General features: G+C 41.5%; 1 protein-coding gene across 5 annotated transcripts in view; it reads left to right on the top strand.

Moving 5' to 3' along the window:
• The first annotated feature begins 1,010 nt into the window (after positions 1-1,010).
• Positions 1,011-20,898, top strand: part of LOC143880248 (cytochrome B561, amino-terminal protein) — a 52,010-nt gene continuing 32,122 nt past the window's right edge. Inside the window, exons 1-6 of one of the 5 annotated variants that reach the window (XR_013251600.1) lie at positions 1,011-1,472; positions 2,549-2,619; positions 2,694-3,619; positions 3,716-3,914; positions 4,149-4,331; positions 4,497-4,873. Coding sequence is in view for 4 of the 5 variants with exons in the window: in XM_077383078.1 (XP_077239193.1) it covers positions 1,300-1,472; positions 2,549-2,619; positions 2,694-3,619; positions 3,716-3,914; positions 4,149-4,331; positions 4,497-4,873 (1,929 nt within the window). In the remaining variant the exon portion in view is untranslated. The remainder of the gene's footprint in view (positions 1,473-2,548; positions 2,620-2,693; positions 3,620-3,715; positions 3,915-4,148; positions 4,332-4,496; positions 4,874-20,898) is intronic. The other 4 variants (XM_077383078.1, XM_077383080.1, XM_077383079.1 and 1 more) reach the window with 4 other exon arrangements.

Raw genomic sequence — 20,898 nt, 5'->3', positions numbered from 1 at the left:
GGCTGCAACTCGGGTCGGGCGGGTCGGGTTTTGGAGAACCCAACCCTACCTGAGAAATATCTCGGGTCGGGTCAGGTCGGGTTTTTTTTTCCGGAAAAGCCACGATTCCCAAACCCGGCCCTACCCATGATAAATCTCGGGTCGGGTCGGGTTTTTTCACGTTGATGCAATTTTTTAAGGAAAATTCTTGTTTGGCAAGGCAACTCAACTCATAGAAGCAGAAATTACACTCACATTACACTTGAATCAAACAATGATGTAATTACACTCACATTACACTTGAATCAAACAATGCTGTAATCAAACAATGTTGTAATTACAATCAATGTTGAATCAAACACTTGAATCAACTCAACTCATAGAAGCATAAATTACACTCATACACAATAACAGTGGGTGCGTGGGTTTTCACTTTTAACTTTTAACTAACAATAGAAAAAAATGTACATACTATAACTTATGTAACTCGGGTCGGGTCGGGTCGGGTCGGGCCCCTTCAAACCCGGCTCGACCTAAGATTCATGCAGGCTTTTGAATGCTCAACCCGGTTCGACCCGAAACCCATGAAACCTGAACCCAACCCAGGCTATTTTCGGGTCGGGTCGATGTGGGTCGGGTAAAACCCGGCTCGAGTTGCAGCCCTATGCAATGGTTTGGTCTTTACCCGTAAGAAGACCAATTTTTGTGAAGGTCTCAAGGAGTGTGACTGCCTTGAGAGAGTAGATGTAGGCTGGATTTGGTCGAACCACGATAAACACTAGTGCATTTCTTCTTTTCCTATCTCTTATCTCTTTTTATGCATGGTTGATCTTCTTTGTTTGTAATTTTAGTTTTTTCTTGCTTTAATTTGTTGAATTTCTGTAGGAGAATAAAAAGTTTTTTAAAACTCAATTCAGTCCCTCCCCTCATGGGTTGCCTTTAGACCTGGCAAACGCGACCCATGCCTGTGGGTCGACCCAACCCACCTGCAAATTTGCGTACTTGATGCCAACATCTATCACGTACTATGCAGCAAATTTAGTACAAACATCCTATTCTTGAATAGTTCTGCTTATGAGAGATGAAAACTGAGAACTGAGCTTACATGACAAAGTTCGTGAGTTTGTTAGCATCTAGGGCAACATTACCCGAATAAATACAAAAACTCCCCCTTTCGAATAAGAATGTGTGTATTTGTTGGAGGGAGAATCAGTCACTCTGAGACAATGAGCAGTAGCACAGTCGAGAAGGACGAAACCCATTCCCCTTCCTGATTCGAAACTTTCTTCTATTCAGTTCATCTAACCCATCATCATTATCATGGTTGAGGAGAAGAGCCCTCCACGTTCCAAACCTGAGTTCTTCGTGTACAAGAACCCCACCTTTTCTGCCGCTCTCACTGCCAAGAGCCTCCAGCCTTCAAAATACACCTTCCTCTCCATCTTCTCCTTCTCCACCGCTTCTCTCTTCGCTCTTCTCGCCATTATTTACAGGTAATTTCTATTCTTTGTTATCTTTCTCGCTTCCTTTTCCTTAGCTAGGGTTTTGGCGATTTTCAAGGCGGTGAGAAAACAAAAGTGTGATTTTTTATGAGGTTGAATTTGATTTTAAATGTAAAAGGAAGCTGTTATCTTTAATTTCCTTACAGGCCGTTTGGATACAAAGATTTTATAATCCAATATTGTAAACTCCTGGATTTCGCAAGCTAAAATCTAGGTCTTAGTTTATAAAAAACTAAAACCTAGATTTTATAAGCAAAAACCTAGATTGTACATTTTCAGGATTGTAAGATTCAGCTTTTAATTTTGTTACAGGAGACAACGATTTTATAATCCAAGATTGTAAAAGTCCTGGATTTCACAGACCACCCCCCCACGCGCCAAAAAAAAAAAAAAAACCTAAAAACCTAGATTTATAAGCAAACACCTACATTGTACATTTTCAGGATTTTAGCTTATAAAATGTAGGTTTTAGGTTCTAAAATCTAGGTAAAATTCAGGATTTCACAATCCTGGATTCTAAAATCCGTGTATCCAAACGGCAAACACGGATTTTAGAATCCAGGTTTTAGTTTGAAAACAGTGTAAAAGAGGGTCATGATCAAGCTGCTGGTATGCTGTCCTGGCAGCGTTTCTTGGATTTTAAGTAAGAAAACCAGGTTTTAGAAATCTCTCCTGCATCCTGTGATTTCTAAAACCTGGAAACATGGGACAATCGCCAGCTCTCTTGCTGTCGGAAAGAAGGGCTATAAATCAGAAAACGATGGCTGCTTTCTTTCTTCTCTTGTCTCCCAACTACACTTTTGAGGAAATCCAGGATTCTAAAATCCGCGTATCCAAACGGCCCCTTAGGATTGTTGGTACAGCAAAATCCTAGATTTTACATTTTTAGGATTCTAAAATCCAGCTTTCAGCTTATAAAATCCAGGTTTTAGCTTCTAAAATATCGGTAAAATCCAGGATTTTACAATCCTGGATTATAAAATCCATGTATCCAAACAGTCCCTTAGGATTGTTGGCATTGTCTGTGATTTTCCATTGTCTGCTTTTCCAGCTTTAACTATTAACAGGGTGACTGAAAACAGGGAAGATGGTTTCATCAAAAATTTGACGCACTTTCATGTTTCCCAGGCCTCAGCACGTAAGCTATTCAGTCACTCTCTTCTTAATTGTAGATGATGTCTCTCTTTACCTCTCATTGTTGTTTGTCCTTAGCAGGTTTTCTTACCAAGTGTTTGCAATGGGTGATGGGTTTGGTTTTCTTGGGCACTCTGTCTGCTCTATTCCGCGCATTGTCATTGCACAAAGCAATGAATGCATTGGGCATCTCCACATCGGCCACAAATTCAAAGCTTATTACAAAGGAACAAGGTAGTCTCACAGCTCATCAGAAAGGGCTTTTAGGATTACAGACGAAACCAGCTGAGCGGATCGAATTGGAGTCTATGAAGAAACCACCCAAGTCAAGGTCAATTTCAGCATCTTCACCGTCGGGCGTGCTTGTCCCAATTCATCATTCGGCCTCTAGTTCTAGTCGTTCATTGCGAATTGGATCCGAGAAGCACAATACGAACGGGGGGAAGAGAGTTTCTCCTTACAACCCATCAATGTCCCCAATCTCTCCATCTTCTCTGTTACTCGTCCCTTCTCCTCCTTTACAGGCATCATTGGAACGACAAATGTCTACTCCTTGGTCGAAGCAACGATGGACCGTTGCAAAGGAAATCCCAACAGAGGCAATGCTCGAACAGTTCTTGGCAGATTCCGACAAGAAAATCGTGGAATCGACACCGAAAGTGGCTACTCCCAATCAAAGTCAGATGACCCCTCCAGCCACCCTTCATGGTTTTGGAATGCTTAGCCCTGGAACTGTTGGCAATTCTGCTACTAGTACTGGAACTACAAGGAGTACCCCATTGAGGCCCGTGAGGATGTCTCCTGGTTCCCAGAAGTACAACACTCCCCCGAAGAAGGGTGAAGGGGACCTTCCTCCACCCATGTCAATGGAACAGACAATTGAAGCTTTTGAGAGTTTGGGCATCTACCCTCATATTGAGCAATGGCGAGACCGTCTCAGGCAATGGTTTTCTTCTGTCTTGCTAAATCCACTTCTCAAAAAGATTGAAACAAGTCATATTCAGGTTTAGTTATTGTTCTGACTGTTTGGGTTTTCGAGAAAACTATAGATGCGGATATATGGGGTTCCTTATAGCGGCTGATTTTTAAGGATTTTGCAGGTTATTCAAGCAGCTGACAAAGTTGGCATTTCAGTAACTGTCAGTCAAGTGGGAAGTCATTCACTGAATACTGGAGTTCCCTCTAGTGCGTGTCTGATTGATGGGACAAAAGATTGGCAACCAGCATTTACGTTGGATGAAGATGGGCTTCTACATCAGCTACGTGCTGCTCTTGTGCAAGCTCGTGATTCATCTGCATGTAAATTGCTCGTATAATTCTACTGTACATATTTTGAGCTTTGAGAGTGTGTTAATTATGGATCTAAAATGCCCAAGAGTTTGATGATAATAGCTTCGTACCTAAGGACAGAGTTTCATCTGTTTTCCCATTAAGCCAAATATCTGGTCTGAGATTTCTCTTCATTGTGCTATTATTAGCAAGGGCTTTTCTACATGTTTCTAACTTTAATGTGGATCTTATTATTGCTTGCAGCACAGTTTCCCCTATCCAACCTCCTACGTCCACAGCAAATCCCTCTAATCCCTGTTATACAGGAATGTGTGGATGCCATCACTGAGCACCAGAGGCTTCATGCACTGATGAAAGGAGATTGGGTTAAGGGTTTGCTACCCCAAAGCAGTGTTCGTGCTGACTACACAGTACAAAGGGTCCGAGGTAAATTTTTGTCTCATCAATTTGTGGGGTGAATCTCTAGTCGTCCATGATGGTTTTTTATGATAAAATAAATTACCAGTTGTAGAAGTTCTACTGAAAGTAAGAGCATGGTGGTTTCTGATAAATGAAAGGCACTAAGTGTATTGAAGTGTTGGTATGTCACAGAACTTGCTGAAGGTACCTGCTTGAAGAATTATGAATATCTGGGGACTGGCGAGGTTTATGACAAAGTAAACAAAAAATGGACACTTGAGCTTCCTACCGATTCCCACCTTCTAGTGTATCTCTTCTGTGCTTTCTTGGAGCACCCGAAATGGATGTTGCATGTGGACCCTACATCCTATGCCAGTGCCCAATCTAGCAAGAACCCCTTATTTTTAGGATTCTTGCCTCCAAAAGAAAGGTTTCCTGAGAAATATGTGGCTATTATATCCAGCGTCCCATCTATTCTTCATCCGGGAGCTTGCATATTGGTTGTTGGAAAGCAAAGCCCACCAATTTTTGCCCTTTATTGGGATAAAAAGATGCAGTTTTCTCTTCAGGTAATGACTCCAATGTGATGGGGTGGGACAGCTTCTCTCATATGATTACCTTTTTTATGTCGATGACTTCTGACTTTTCTGTTTAAATACTTGCGTAACTGTCTATCTCTTAGCATATGTTGCTGATTCTGATGTTTACATTTTAGTATAAAGAATTTAAGTTCACCCATGCTGTCTTTAATGTTCTATGTTGCAGCCATGAAGTCATCAATCTTGGTATGCACAAGATGTATGTACAAGATGTTTACAAATGATACATTTTAGGTTAAATTTCTTGTATTTTTTTAAATGAAGAATACACTTCATCCTCATTATTATGTTTTATGATAAATTTTGTACAAGCGTGTGGTGTTTTGGGGAGGGGATGTTATTGGGAACCTTATGCTCTTTAATTTGTAAAACTGGCAGTGTTTAAATTTTAACTGAATAATCTTGGACGGAATTGATTGAATCATACATCTACTAAGAACTATCATATCTGGGTCCTTCAGAGGCCTAGAGCATCTGAATATTAAATGAAAGATACTCAGGTTAGGGTGAGGGGTAGGCCATTGATTCTCCTAACATGTATCCTGCTTTATGTTCCTTTAGTTTTCTCATGATTCAGATTAGGCTCAATTCATAGAATATATCAAGTATGAAATCCTTTTATTCAGGCATAGGGTACGCATAGAGTGGCATACATCATATCTTCTACCTTTACAAGGAAAGAGCTCAAGGGATTGCGTATTTCTTTAAACCATAATTGTTTTTTTTTTTTTGAAAATTTAAACCATACTTGTTTGGACTAAGCATCATTCCTACCTAAAGGAATTATGATTAGGGTCTGAAAGCAACAATGTGCCACAGATAACTAAGTCAATCTTAATGGGTATCTACAGCCTCACTTTTGGTTCACGTAAAGACTATTATCTTGATTAAAATAAATTAAAATAAGGTAATTTAGACCATAGTTATCGGAAACTTCCTAGTTAGATGAGAAGCTCGCTTCGGAAGCTAAGTTCTTCTCGGTTCCAAATTTATGGGAAGCACGCTTCTCACATGCTGCCCAGATATTTTCTCATAATCAAGAATATGCTTCCTATTTTGGTGATTATTTTTTCCTAAAAGAGTATTTTCTCTTTTTGATAATGCCGAAAGTGCATGTTTAAAAACAGCGTGTATTTAAAACTTTAAAAACTCATCTGAACTTTCAAATGAAACTTATGTGGATCTTTTTTCCAAAAAAACTTAACATTAAAGGTACATGAATAAAACATGTTATACTATAAATCCCTAAAACATGTAATTTTAATCAGCTACGAAGTCTTCTTTACCAGTAATCCTTACCTACATTAACCCTTCCCCTGTAACCTACTATAACTTTACTCTTTCTCTATACTTCCTGTTCTCTTCCAATGAGGCTTATTACATGCTTCAGGTTGACATTCAATTAAGCTTCGTACATGTATCCTCTTTATTTTAGAGCTTTTTGCTTCTCGCATTTTCTCTTTTCTAAACCCCTTGCTTCCCGCATCCTTACTTGCACTTAGTTTTCACTCCGGCAACTATGATGTGGACCACATCTTGATTTATGTCTTTTTATTCAGATCGTAGAATGTTATGGTTCTAACTTTTTATAGGTAATGTTATAGGATTGCATCGAATAACCTTGGTAGGAAATACTAAGAAGAAAAAAGGTTGCTAGGAGATTTTCTTAGTGAACTAGATGTAATCCAAGTGAAAATTCCAAAAGAAGACGGACTAAAAAATTTTGAATGGGAGAGCCAATATCAATTTTAGGTACTGCCCAGGTGATTGAAAGAAATCTAACCTTTGTATCATATTAGAATTAGGAAATATGGTATTAGCAAGGTTTTAAATGTCGGTTTCGGTTTCCGTCGGCACGAAAACGGAAACATTTCTGTTTCGGTGGAAATCTTGTAAAATCACGGAAACATATGGAAACATATGCAAATGATGAAAGTTTAAAACGAAGCTTTGGGACATGCTAGACTAAGCACAGATACTTAGAAACCATCACATAAGCAAGTACAATGACCAACCTCCCCTTTAAGGACCCCAACTCTATGTCAATACCACATAGAGTAACGAGGTGTTATTGGTCCCATGCCGACCTGACATCCTGTGCATAAGATACGATTACTTTGTTGTGCAGTTCAATGATGTTGCCTACCAAATATCATTTTCTACATTAATAAAATGAAATGGGATGAAATGCAAATCATGACATCTTTCCATTTTTCTCGTTTCTCCCATTTCAGTCAAATTTTGGGAATTTTAGTCGAAATTCAGGAATTTCAATCGAATTTTTAGAATTTCTGTCGAAATTTCGGAAAATAATGGCATGGAAGGAATTCATGCAGATTTCGTTTCGGTGGGGATGGAAATGGAAACATTTTGGTTGTTTCGACGAAATTTGGGAAACCATGGGTAATAGATGGGCATCCAAGGTGATTATTAAATCTGAGATCCACTCTGATTGTTGTATGACCTCGATATGATTAGATTACAGATCTGCAGGTTTCCCTTAAATTTTTTGAAAATCAATGGTCTAGAACTGAAAATACACTTTTCAATCTTTTCGAAGCTAAGATCAATTCGGGATTTCAACTAAGAAGAAATCAAGAACCAATCTTGACAATTAGGGTTTACAATAGAATTGATTCCAGATCTAGGGTTCATCCAATCCACACAAAAATGAAGAAAAGATGAATTAGGGTTTGGAAGTTGAGAAGATGAAGAAACAGAAGGAAGAAGATAAAACTAGAAAAGGATAGAAAATAGATAGTTGGAGTCTCACCAACTTACCCAAAAGCCTCACATCTTTGGTCCCTTGAGCCCTCACACAATATGGTTTCTGTTAGAGTTAACATGGCATCCAAGAGAAGATGATGAAGTAGAAGTGAGGGAGAAAAAGAGAATCCCCTTAGGGGGAGCTCCCATGTAATATATTGTTAGAGATCTACATGATGATGGTTGAGAGATAGAAAGAGGGGAGAAGAAGTATGAGAGAGAGAGAGAGAGAGAGAGAGAGAGAGAGAGAGAGAGAGAAATTATGGAGGGAGAAAAAAGAGACGTCAATGAGACAGAGAGAGAATACGTTCTCAAAAGCTCTCTCTCCCTAATACACTTATTATTTTAATATGTATATGGAAAAGACTAAGATGCCCTTGCTTGGGCGTCAGTACATTTAACACTCCCCCTCAAGCTGGAATGTAAATATCATACATTCCAAGCTTGTTACAAAAATCTTTCAATTTGTCACATCCCAATAGCTTGGTAAACATATCTACAAGTTGATCTGCGGATCGGGTAAACTCTGTGCAAATCTCACCACTCTGAATTCGATGACGAATGAAGTGACAATCAACTTCAATATGCTTGGTTCTTTCTTGAAACACTGGATTCGTTGCAATATGAATTGCCGCTCTATTGTCACAATACAACTTCGCTGGAGATGTCGATGCGAACCCAATCTCTGATAAGAATGAGCGAAGCCATATTAGCTCCCCACTCGTATATGACATAGCTCTATACTCAGCTTCTGCACTTGACTTGGATACAACATCTTGCTTTTTACTTCTCCACGACACCAGATTACCTCCGACAAATTAGCAATATCTTGTCGTTGATCTCCTGTCAGCAGGAGATCCTGCCCAATCTGCATCACTGAATCCTTCTACCTTTTCATGTCCATACTTTCTTAAGCACAGACCCTTGCCTGGCGTACTCTTTAAATATTTGATGATCTGAATGACAGCGGCCCAGTGGGAGGTACGTGGAGCACTCATAAAGCGACTAACCATACCAACTGCAAATGATATGTTTGGACGTGTGACAGTCAAATAGATTAGTTTCCCAACCAATCTCCTATATCGACCAGGATCATTCAGCAACTCTCCTTGATTAGGAAGAAGTTTAACATTTGGATCCATACCCATTGAGCCTGTCTCCTCTAAAATGTCCAATACATATTTCTTTTGTGACAATGAGAGACCACGACGAGAGTGAGCAACCTCAATACCAAGAAAATATCTGAGCTGACCCAAATCTTTAGTAGAAAATTCACCCTGGAGGAAGGACTTTAGATTGTGTATGCCAGACTTGTCATCTCCTGTAATTACAATGTCATCAATATAGACTATTATGAGGATATATCCAGAACTAGATTTGTAACTGAACACAGAATGATAAAAAACACACTGCTTCAACCCAAATGCAAAACCGCAACACTAAATCGTCCAAACCAAGCCCTAGGCGACTGCTCGAGTCTATAAATCGCCTTATGAAGACGGCATACTGATGAGAACATCTCCCCCTGAGCAACATACCCAGGAGGTTGCTCCATATAAACTTCTTCAGACAAATCGCTGTGAAGAAATGCAATTTTTACATCAAGTTGATACAGTGGCCAACCACGATTTACTGCCAGAGAGATCAATACACGAACCGATGGAATCTTAGCCCCTGAGGAAAACGTCTCCTGATAATCGACACCGAACGTTTGAGTGTATCCTTTAGCGACAAGGCGGGCTTTGAGACGCTCAATAGACCCATCTGGAAGGTACTTAATGGCAAATACCCAGCGACACCCAACAGTCTGTGCACCAGGAGGAAGGGGAACTAGCCGCCACGTTTTATTTGAGTGAAGGGCACACATCTCAGCATCCATAGCAGCCCTCCATCCCGGATGATTCAAGGCATCTGTGACGGACTTAGGCAAACTAATCGAAGGCATGCTAGACACAAAGGACTGAAAGGAAGGTGAGAGATGAGCATAAGAAACAAAATTAGATATAGGATGAGCAACACTACGAGGAAGTGGATCCGACTGAGGAAGTGGTGAATCAGACGGTGGAGAACAAGTACCTGAAGGCTGACAATCCGACTGAAGAAGAGGATCAGTAGGCGGAGATGGCGCTTCTTCAATCGTAGAATGAACAACTTGGCGAGGTCCCCGAGTATAAGTTTGCAGTTCAGAACCCTTAGAAGCCACAGGAGGACCCGTTGGCATATCAGGAACAGCCACAGGGGCTGGTAGGGGAGGACCCATCAGAATAGGAACATGCAGGTTAGTGATGTCAGTAGGTAATGGAGAGCCTGTGGAAGACAAATAAGGCTGGTCCTCAAAGAATGTAACATCCGCAGAGACATATGTCTTCATAAGGCGAGGACTATAACATTTATAGCCTTTTTGGGTACGAGAGTAACCTAAGAAGAGGCACTTTTCAGCTCTGGGTTCCAACTTGTGAAGTCCTGGAGCCAGATTATGAACAAAGCATGTACATCCAAAGACACGGGACACTAATGGAAATGGGTCACCGAGAGGATACAAGACTGAGAAAGGCGTGTTCCTAGATAAAGTTGAAGAAGAAAGACGATTACCTAGGAAGCATGCCGTGAGGACTGCATCACCCCAATGAATTTTAGGGACTTTCATCTGAAACATAAGTGTACGAGTCATATCTAGTAAATAACGAAGTTTTCTTTCAGCCACACCATTTTGTTGTCATGTGTGAGCACAGGATGACTGATGAATAATACCACGGGAGGAAAGAAAATAATGAAAGCCATTAGATACAGAGAAATATTCCTTAGCTTATCAGTACGCAAACAATTAATAGAACATTTAAACTGGTTGATTACTTCAAAATAAAAGTGACGAAATGCATTAAACACTTGAGATCTATCTTTAAGTAAAAACAACCATGTGGCTCTCGAATAATCATCAACAAAGATAATAAAATATTTGTGTCCATTTAATGACGTAGTTCTAGCTGGACCCCAAACATCAGAATGAATAAGTTCAAATGGACGAGACACTCTACTACTAAGACGAGAAGGGAAGGACACACGATGGTGTTTCCCTAACTCACACGGCTCGCAATGAAAAGATGGAACAGGCTCCGAAACAAAAGAAGATTTCCTAAGCGTATCCGCAGGAGGATGTCCCAGACGACAATGCGATTGATAGGCATCCACAGAGGAACGAAGAGCTACACCAGCACCGGCCTGGTCAAGGTAGTAAAGACCGTCAATCTCATGGCCCACCCCAATCCTCGTCCCAGTCTTCATGTCCTGAAAAACGCAATAAGAAGGAAAAAAAGAAACAGTACAATTCAGTGATTTTGTTAATTGGCGAACAGATAACAAATTAACAGGAAGGACGGAACATAAAGAACGGAAGACAATTGAAGACTTGTCGAGATGGAGACTGCACCCATCCCAGAAACAGGGGATGTAGTCCCTTCTGCCAATGTTACAGTACGAGGACCCATAGAAGGGAGAGGTTGGAGAGAAGAAAGAATTGTAGGTTTACCAGTCATATGGTGGGATGCTCCTGAATCAATGAGCCATGTCCCAGAAGAAGAACTAGATAGAAAACAGGAGGGACTACCTTTATGGGCAAACGTGGCTACTGGCTCTTTTCCTTTGTCCCGAAGACGAAGAAGCTCCTCATATTCCGCACGAGGGATCACAAGGGACTCAGATGTAGATGGAGCCACAGAAGAAGAAATACCATCAGAAGCAGCAGCAGAGGCATTCGCAGGCCAGTATGGACGAAGCTCAGGATGTAAATCGTAGCAATAATCAACAGTATGGTCATCCAACCGACAGTGAGTGCAATGACGACCCCCATGACCACAGCCGCCACCATCTCTGCCTCCCCCTGACTCACGACCACCACCACGGCTACGGCCACGACCACGCCAACCACCATCACGGCCGCGCCCAAAGCGACCACCACCACGGCCACGATCACCCCCACCATATGAAACATGAGCAGATCCATCTACTAGAGGTTCACCAGACTGAGGTACCCGCATACGCTGGACACGGGAGAAGGCCTCTGCGAGTGTGGGAAGCGAACCAGAACTAACAAGCTGCTAACGGATCTGGAGATAGTTAGGGCCCAAAGAATCAAGAAATCGAACTACCCGCATCTCTTCCTGACGCTTTTTGAGAACCTCAGGATCAACAGTTAATGGCAACAATAAGTTAAGCTCTTGACAGAGTGCAAAGTAATCACTATAGTGGGATCCTACAGGTTTGTCTCCTCGCTCAAGTCTAAACCAATTTGAAAAACGATCACAGATTCGAGTCAGATTATCCACACCTGAATACATTGTAGCCACATGCTCCCAGATTTCCTTTGAAGATTGCAGATACATCATAGACGAAGCAATATGGGGTTCCATACAACCCCATAAAAAAGAGCGAACCACTGCATCATCCTCACGCCACTGATCATATGTCGAGTCAGTACGAATCGGAGGAGAGCGCTCCAGAAAACTGATTTTTCTACGGCCAAGTAGATAAGTGTAGACTGCCATCTTCCACGGGGGGTAATCTGTCTCATCCAGTTTTATTGAAGTCATCTGAAGGGGAGGCTCAACATGGGAATAGCTAGACTGAGCAATATACGACGAAGAACGACCCTCAGCAACCTTGAGAGTCGTAAGTTGCTGAGCAGAGGGCTCCGCAGGATCCATAACAACAATCGACAAACAGAACAACCAACAAATATACTCCAATCATCACCGAAAAATAAATAAATCGAAAACCTCCACAAGGCACTCAACAACGTATTGCAATGCCACAGTAGCCTTAACAACAGACACAACGAGACAACAATACTTCAGCCAACAAACACAAGAAGGCTACAGACATCAATACTTCACCACAACATCCCCACGACGAAACAACCAAAGAGAGGCTACAACACACGTGGCCAACCATCCACAAGTAAATCACCACAATTGTGCCAACACAACCACTGACAATATAAGCAACAGATGAACCATCTAACCTCATCAAACCACCACCAACAACAACTATGGTGCTGATTTAGATCATGGATAACAGAGCGAGCCACAAATACCACAAATTACAAGTTTCATAATAAAGAGATAAGATATGATTTAGATCATGCGTAAAGGGGATGTAAGGATCGGAATCACCAACGAGAAAGAAAGATAAGAAGGAATTGGTGTAGGGTTTGGAGAAAAAGAACCGAAGGTGCTGATTTTTTAGTGGGACAAAAAAATAAAAAATTTTGGGAAAATGATTGGGCGAAAATGAAGAGGATGGGGTATGGGATTTTTGGTTAAAGTTTGGGTTGGAAACTCCAAACGGTTAGGGCTGAAATAAAAAACCCAATGAAAAATTGGGAAAAAAAGGATGCACAAAGAAGAATAAGGATCTTTATTGTTCATGTGGACCTCTCATACCAATCGCTTTGATACCATGTTAGAGATCTACATGATGATGGTTGAGACTTGAGAGATAGAAAGAGGGGAGAAGAAGTATGAGAGAGAGAGAGAGAGAGAGAGAGAGAGAGAGAGAGAGAGAGAGAGAGAGATTATGGAGGGAGAAAAAAGAGACGTCAATGAGAGATGCCCACTTTGAAGCTTCTCACGAATGAAGCAACAACCAACTTCAATATGCTTCACCGTCTCATGAAACACTGAATTATAATCGAAATGAAGTGCTGCCCTATTGTCACAATGCAAAGATGCTGTGGATGAAGAAGGAATACCAATTTTCGTCAGAAGAGATTCTAACCACGTCAGCTCTCCACATGTATGAGCCATAGATCGATACTCTGCCTTTGCGCTCGATCTTGCCACAACATCGTGTTCCTTTCTACGCTGAGATACAAGATTTCCACCCACAAACGTATAAGAACCTATAGTTGATCTCCTATCTGTTGGAGATCCTTCCCGATCTGCATCCGTGAGCCTTTCCAGCCTCATGATTATATAACCTGAAAAACATACCTTTTCTAGGAACGCTCTTCGAGTACGAGGTGAACTCATAAACTGGGTAACCACTCCCACTGCATAGGATATAGCGGGACGAGTCACAGTCAAGTAAATAAGCTTACTAACTAGTCTCCTATCCCTGCAAGGGTCATCCAATTACTCCCCTTGATATGGAAAAAGCTTCACGCTGGGTCCATAGGAACCTTAGCCAGTTTTGTTCCTAAGGGTCCCATCTCCTCTAAACATATTCCTCAGAGACAAGGAAAGACCACCTCTAGATTATGTCACCTCGATACCCAAAAAATACCGAAGCCGTCCTAGGTCTTTGGTGCAAAACTCTGTCTGAAGGAATGTCTTATGTCTGAATACCTGTGTCATCATTCCCAGTAACACAATATCATCGACATGCACAATCAACAGGATGTAGCCATCACCATAATGAGCACTGAATACAGAGTGGTCAACTGCGCACAGTCTCATACCCATGGTATGAAATTTCGGTTTTGGTTTCGGCTAGCCAAAAACGAAATTTTGGTGGAAATTTCAGTTTCGGTGGGAATTTCGGTGAAAATCTTATAATTTCGGCCGAAATTTTTAGATTTTGGTTTCTGGTTTAAATTTCGGTTCAGCCGAAATCCGAAATTTCAGAATTTGGCAACTGGAGAATATGTCTTCTCGTAATCTATTTCTTCTTGCTGTGTAAATCCTTTTGCTATAAATCTAGCTTTATACTTATCAATTGATCCATTTGGCTTGAGTTTTCGCTTAAATACCCACTTACAACCTATAGCCTTTCTATCTTTGGGTTTATCTACAAGCTCCCACACTTGATTGTTCTCAATAGAGTTTAGCTCGTCTTGAATAGCTTCTCACAATTTGACTGAATCATGGGATTCTAATGCTTCCCCAATAGATGAAGGCTCATCTATTTTGGATTTCGGCCGAAATTTAACACCATGCTCATACTAAATCCCCTAACAACATCACTGAATGTGCCGAATCAAGCACGTGTAGATTGCTTTAGCCTATATAATGAGATACAAAACCAATCTCTTCAGAGAGGTCACCATGGAGGAAGGCGTTTTTCACACCCAATTGATAGAGAGCCCAACCATGATTAACGGCCACAGAGATAAAAACACGAACATATCGTATCTTCGCCACTAGAGAGAAGGTCTCTGTATAATCCACACCAAAAGTCCTGGTATAGGCCTTAGACACCCAGCTGGCCTTCAACCGATCCACAGTACCATCCGACAGATATTTCACGGTAAACACCCAACGACAACCAACGGCTTGGGCACTTTTAGGCAAAGGAACTAACTCACATGAACGGTTAGAGGCAAGTGCTTCCATCTCAGCCTCCATAGCAGAGCACCAACCTGGATGAGCTAAGGCCTCCGTGATAGACTTAGGAAGAGCGTTAGATGATAAGGGTGAAAGAAAGCTCATGTAAGAGGGAGAAACCGGTCATAGGAAATAAAATGGGAGATAGGGTGACTAGTAGACTGTGAACGAGTCCGAAAAGCAGTAGGGAGTCAAGTGGAGCAGAGGGAGGATTAATACCTAAAGGGATCAGCCAGACTGAGGAGGAGGTCGAGCGGGATGAGGAGGCTCCGTGTAGAAGCGGTCTGATCAGTGAACACAATCTGGCGAGGGCCACGAGAATAAACCTGCACCGACTTGGGCGGAGTAGTGACAACAGGACTAGGTAGTGGAAGAGGCAACCCAGATGTAGGGACAATGTCAATAGCACATGGAGTGAAATAGGCGGTATCCTCAAAGAATGAAACATCAGCAGATACAAAGGTCCCCCGCAGGGTAGGAGTGTAGCACTTGTACCCTTTATGACTGTGAGAATAGCCTAGGAAGATGCACCTCTTAGAATGGGGATCAGGCTTATCCAACCTAGGATACAACCTATGAACGAAGCACACATCCAAAAACATGGGGAGTCGGTTACTGGATGAAGGGGAATGAGAATACGAGAGAATGGTAATGGATGAAGGGGAATGAGAGAGGGTTTGAGTGGGTTACTAGAATGTGAATGGGTGGGAGTGGAAGGGGAATGTGATTTGAGTGGGTTACTGGAGTGGGAATGGGCATGGTATTTACCGAAAAATGAGGGATTGGGTTATTGGGAATGGTATTTATGGGAAAATGAGGGTTATCTGGAATGGGATTTACAGGAATAATGAGGGATAGGGTTTACGGGGAAAATGAGGGATAGGGGTGGTGGAGAAGAGGGAGTTGCAGAGGTTGGTGGGGAAGCGGAAGGTGATGGTGAGGGCGGCGACGGTGGACGTGGTGGCCGAGGTGCAGATCGGGGGGGGGGGGGGGGGTTAAGGATTACGACTATGGTGGGTGACTTACAATGGTGGCGGGTGAATTATGACCTGGGTGAGGGTTCCCGGAGAATGGGTAGGGTTGCAGAGGCGTATGTGAAAGAGGTTACAGAAATTTGGGTGGGGTTATTGATGCTGGTGCTTAGGAGGGAAGAAGAAGAGAAATAAGAACACAAGAAATTTGGGTAGGGTTATTCATAGCCAAATTTGAATTAATTGATCTTCCTCTAGCTTGTGCTTCTTTTACTTGGTTTAGAGGTCAAAGTCGGAGTTGGCTTGATAGATTTCTTGTTTGTTCTGGGTGGCTGGATATGGTCCCTGATAGCACTCAGAAAGCTCTGGTGCACTTGTTGTCGAATCTAGGAAATTGGTGGGCATCTTGTAGGGTGGAAGGTCCTGCTGATGTGGTGATAGGGCACAAGCTTAGATTTGTCAAGAATAAGCTAAGAGAATGGTCTAAGGACCAAAACCTTCAGTCTCTTGGCAAAAAGTCGGTTGGAAAATAGACTAAAGGAATTGATAGCCTTGGAGGAGAGTGGATTAAGCTCAGAGGAGGGTTGGGAGGAGTTGGGAAAAGTAAAACAAGAACATAAACGGTTGCTGTTGCATGAGGAAATTTCTCGGCGGCAAAAGTCAAGGGTGAAATTGTTGGAGGAAGGAGATAAGAAGGAGGACGAATAGGATCGAATCTCTCTCTGTGAATGGTCTCTTTGTGAATAGTAAGGAAGAGGCAAATCTTGGATTGTTCCCTTATAGCGAATGAAGCTATTGAATCGTATTCGAGAAGTGGGGCTGGAGGTGTGTTGTGTAAGCTAGATATTGAGAAAGCCTATGACGGAGTGGACTGGGATTGTCTGGATTTCCTTCTTGGGAGAATGGGCTTCGGTAATCGATGGAGAGGATGGATGAGGAAATGTGTCTCTTCGGCTTGGTTTTCCGTCCTGGTTAATGGGTCTCCAAAAGGCTTTTTCAAGTCTTCCAGGAGTTTAAGGTAAGGGGATCCTCTTTCTCCGTTTCTCTTTGTTATTATTGCGGAAACTCTTAGTAGATTGATGCTAAAAGGAAGTAGTAGGGGGCTGTTTGAGGGTTTCATCATTGGAAGAGATAGGGTGGAAGTCTCGCTTCTTCAATTTGCAGACGATACTCTCCTATTCTGTGCTCCTGATATGAGTAAGATTTTAAACCTAAAGGGTACTCTAAGATGTTATGAAATGATCACTTGCCAACAATCAAATTTTCAGAAATCAAGTATGTTTGCTATAAACTTATCCCCTGGTGAAGCTTCAAGTTTTGCAAGAATCTTGGGTTGTAAATTGGAGTCTCTTCCTTCATCATATCTTGGGTTTCCTCTGAGGGTGGGAAGACCGAGTAAAGATTTATGGACTCCTATTGTAGAAAGAATTGAAAGAAGACTGGAAACTTGGAAAAGAAATCTTGTTTCTAAGGGAGGGAGATTGACTTTGGTCAAGGCGGTGTTGGCTAATATTCCTGTGTATTTCTTATCTTTGTTTAACTGCCTGGTCAGTGTGGTTTTGAGAATTGAACAAATCCAAAGAAGATTTTTGTGGGGAGGCTCAAATAATAACAATGGTATTTCTTTAGTGAAGTGGGATAAGGTTTGTATTCCGATTAAGAATGGTGGTTTGGAGATTCGCAGATTGAAAGAGTTTAATCGTGCTCTTTTGGGTAAGTGGCTTTGGCGCTTTGTGGGTAAAAGTGATTGGGAGTAAGTAAGGGTTCTTGCATAGGAATTGGGGTTCGAATGATATATATAATAAGAAAGGAGGGACTATATGGCGGAATATTCTTAGGTTTAGGCAAAGCTTTGAGACGGGTGTTCGGTTTGAAGTTTATTCAGGGGATCCCATAAGGTTTTGGTTGGATGCTTGGTGTTCCGCCGATCCTTTGGCGGTTCTATTCCCTGATTTGTTTTTGGTGGCACTGAACAAGGAAGCACTGGTGAGTGGTTGTTTTCCGTGAAATCTTTCTACTTCCAGTTGGTGCCCACTTCAGGGACCCCTCTATCAGCTGGTATTTGGAAGTTCCACTGTCCTCCTTCGGTTACGTTCTTCAGCTGGGCTGTGTGTTCTGGGAGGATTCAGACTATTGAATTCCTAAGAAGGAGGGGTATGTGGCTTGTTGATCATTGCTCTCTTTGTTTGGAAGATGGGGAATCTATCGATCATCTTTTTATTCATTGCAAGGTAGCGAGAGAGATTTGGGGGCTCATTTTGACAAGGTTTGATATTAGTTGGGTTTTCCCAAATTTAGTTTCTGAGTTATTGAAGGGTTGGGATTTTGTTCCTTGGAAAAAGAAAGGGAAGGTGCTATGGAAGTTTTGCCTTTTAGCTATGTGGTGGGTTATTTGGAAAGAAAGAAATTCGAGAGTCTTTGAGGAAGTGGCTAAGTCCTCTTACTGGCTCTTCATCAAAATTATCGCCTTGGCTATTTTTTGGGCGAAATCCTCCCGATATTCAGATTTGTTTCAGCCTTTGATCTTTGGGAGGGGTGGCGCATTGTTTGTTTTGAAGGTGTTAGAAGAGAAAAGATTGCTCTGAAATGGGAAGCCACTCCTAAAGGCTTTTTTAAGATCAATTTCGACGGATCCAGCTTGGGTAACCCGGGTCCAGCTGGGGTAGGAGGTCTTTGTAGAGACTCGCTAGGATTGGTTTCTTGGGCTTTTTCGGTCCAATTGGTAGAAGTGATTCTTCTGAAGTGGAAGTCTGAGCAGCATATCATGGGATAAAGCATCTGAATAGAGAGATTTATGACAGAGTGATAGTGGAAGGTGATTCCTCCAATGCTATATAGTGGAAGGTGATTCCTCCAATGTTATTAGTTGGCTCTCGGGGAGAGTGGTTCCACCATGGAGATTTCTTAGCTACTTTGAGGAACTATCTGATCTTATCTCGGATTCGTCTATTGTATTTAAGCATGTTAGGAGGTCAGCAAATGGTGAAGCTGACTCCCTTGCTAGATCGGGGGTTCTAGAGTGGGGTTGGAGTGGTTTGACTATCTTCCTCCGTGAGATGTTTGTTTTATTGTTTTCTTTGTATCCCTTTGTATTTCTTTGTGCTCCTTGAGGACCATCTTGGTTCTCTTTTCAATATATTGATATTTCACAAAAAGAAGAAAAGAACACAAGAACACATCCAAGAGAAGAAGAAAATGGGAGCAAAGCTCAACCCAATTGATATTCCATCAATTACTTAAGTTAATCAAAATCCAAAATCTCTCTAAAGATGGCTTCTAACCCTTTAAATAAAAGACAACCAAAGAAAATTCGTCCAACTTCCTCCACAAGCTAACTTAGCGACTAACGTAACATTAATTGCATAGGAACTCACTTTGACTGGTTTGGGAACCCACGAACACAGTCCACTACAACTTCCATAACTTTCTAACCACTTGTCCAATTTTCGAGCACAAGTACTTGTGGAAACAACTCAAAAATACCTACAACTTTGCTGTTTACCACTTTCCATGATTATGCCATTTAGAAGTCCAAAAATCAGGTTAAAAAACGAGCAATAACATTATTGCGGAAATCCACCTTGAACTCCACCAAAACCACCTAGGCATGACATGGTTGCCATGTTGGCACTGCATCATCATCTCCGCGTGAGAAAGAACTCGCTCACGAGTACTCATCAAGCTCTCCATGATAAGTTGACTAGTCTTTAACATTGAAAGTTGGGTGAGTATTGATATTTTGAGGGAGCTCAATCTTGTATGCATTGTTGTTGATTTTCTTGAGAATTCGATATGGACCAATCTTCTTCTCCTTAAGCTTGTTATAGGAACCGGATGGAAATCATTCATTCTTCAAATAAACCCACACAAGATCACTTTCATTAAAGATTTTTATTCACCGATGAGTATTGACCGCTTGCTTGTACTTTTTTGGGTATTTTTTAAAGATTCTTCTTCACTTCATGAATCATAGTAGTAGCAAAATGTTCCGCCTTCTTGTTCGACAATGATGTATCGAGAATGGATGCAAGATCAAGATAGTGTTTTGGAGAACGATTTACAACATAATTACAAGGGAACTCCGCTTGAGGAAGCACCATATCCCATTTCTTGGGCCTCTTTGCTGCTAAACTCCTAAGAAAGTTTTCCATAGTTCTATTGACTACCTCGGTTTGTCCATATGTTTGAGGGTGATAGGTGCTACTATAGAGCAAAATAGTACCAAGCATCTCCAAAAATGACTAAGGAATTTAGTATATCTATCCAAAACACTAGACTTGGGAACACCATGATGCTTAACTACCTCATTAAAATAAAGATTAGCAACATAAGAAGCATCCATAGTCTTCTTGCAAGGAATGAAATGGGCCATTTTAGAGAAGCGATCGACAACTACGAAGATGGAATCATTACCTCTTTGAGTTCTCGGCAAGCCAACCACAAAATCCATACTAACATCTTCCCATGGAGCATTAGGAAGTGGAAGTGGACTGAAGGTACCGGTGGCTTCAGTATGTCTCTTGCATGTTTGGCATATTCAGCACCACTTCACATAGCACATTACATCTCGGTAAATGGTCGGCTAAAAATACTTCTCTTTCACTAGAAAAACAGTCGTCTCTTCCAAAATGTCCTCCCTAACCTCCTGAATCTAGGTCTTTAATAACATATTCTCTAAGGGAGCATTTTGGAATGCATAAGCGACTCCTCTTAAAGACAAAATCATCTTGAAGAAGATAATCTTCATGCTTCCCTTCTTTGCAAAGCTTCCTAATTTCACCAATATCTTCATTCTTATTGTACATGTATCTAATGCCATTAAACCCTTAAAGTTGCACACTCACGGAAATAAGAAGAGCTACTCTTTTACTTAGAGCATCCACCACTTGATTGCACTTTCCACTCTTGTGCTTTAACACAAAGTATATTCCTGTAAGAA

The sequence above is a fragment of the Tasmannia lanceolata genome, unplaced genomic scaffold, assembly GCF_043159265.1.
Source record: "Tasmannia lanceolata isolate RefF3 unplaced genomic scaffold, GAP_Taslan_0.1 ptg000006l, whole genome shotgun sequence".
NCBI classification, from domain to species: Eukaryota; Viridiplantae; Streptophyta; class Magnoliopsida; order Canellales; family Winteraceae; genus Tasmannia; species Tasmannia lanceolata.
This window is presented reverse-complemented; position numbering and strand designations above follow the sequence as displayed.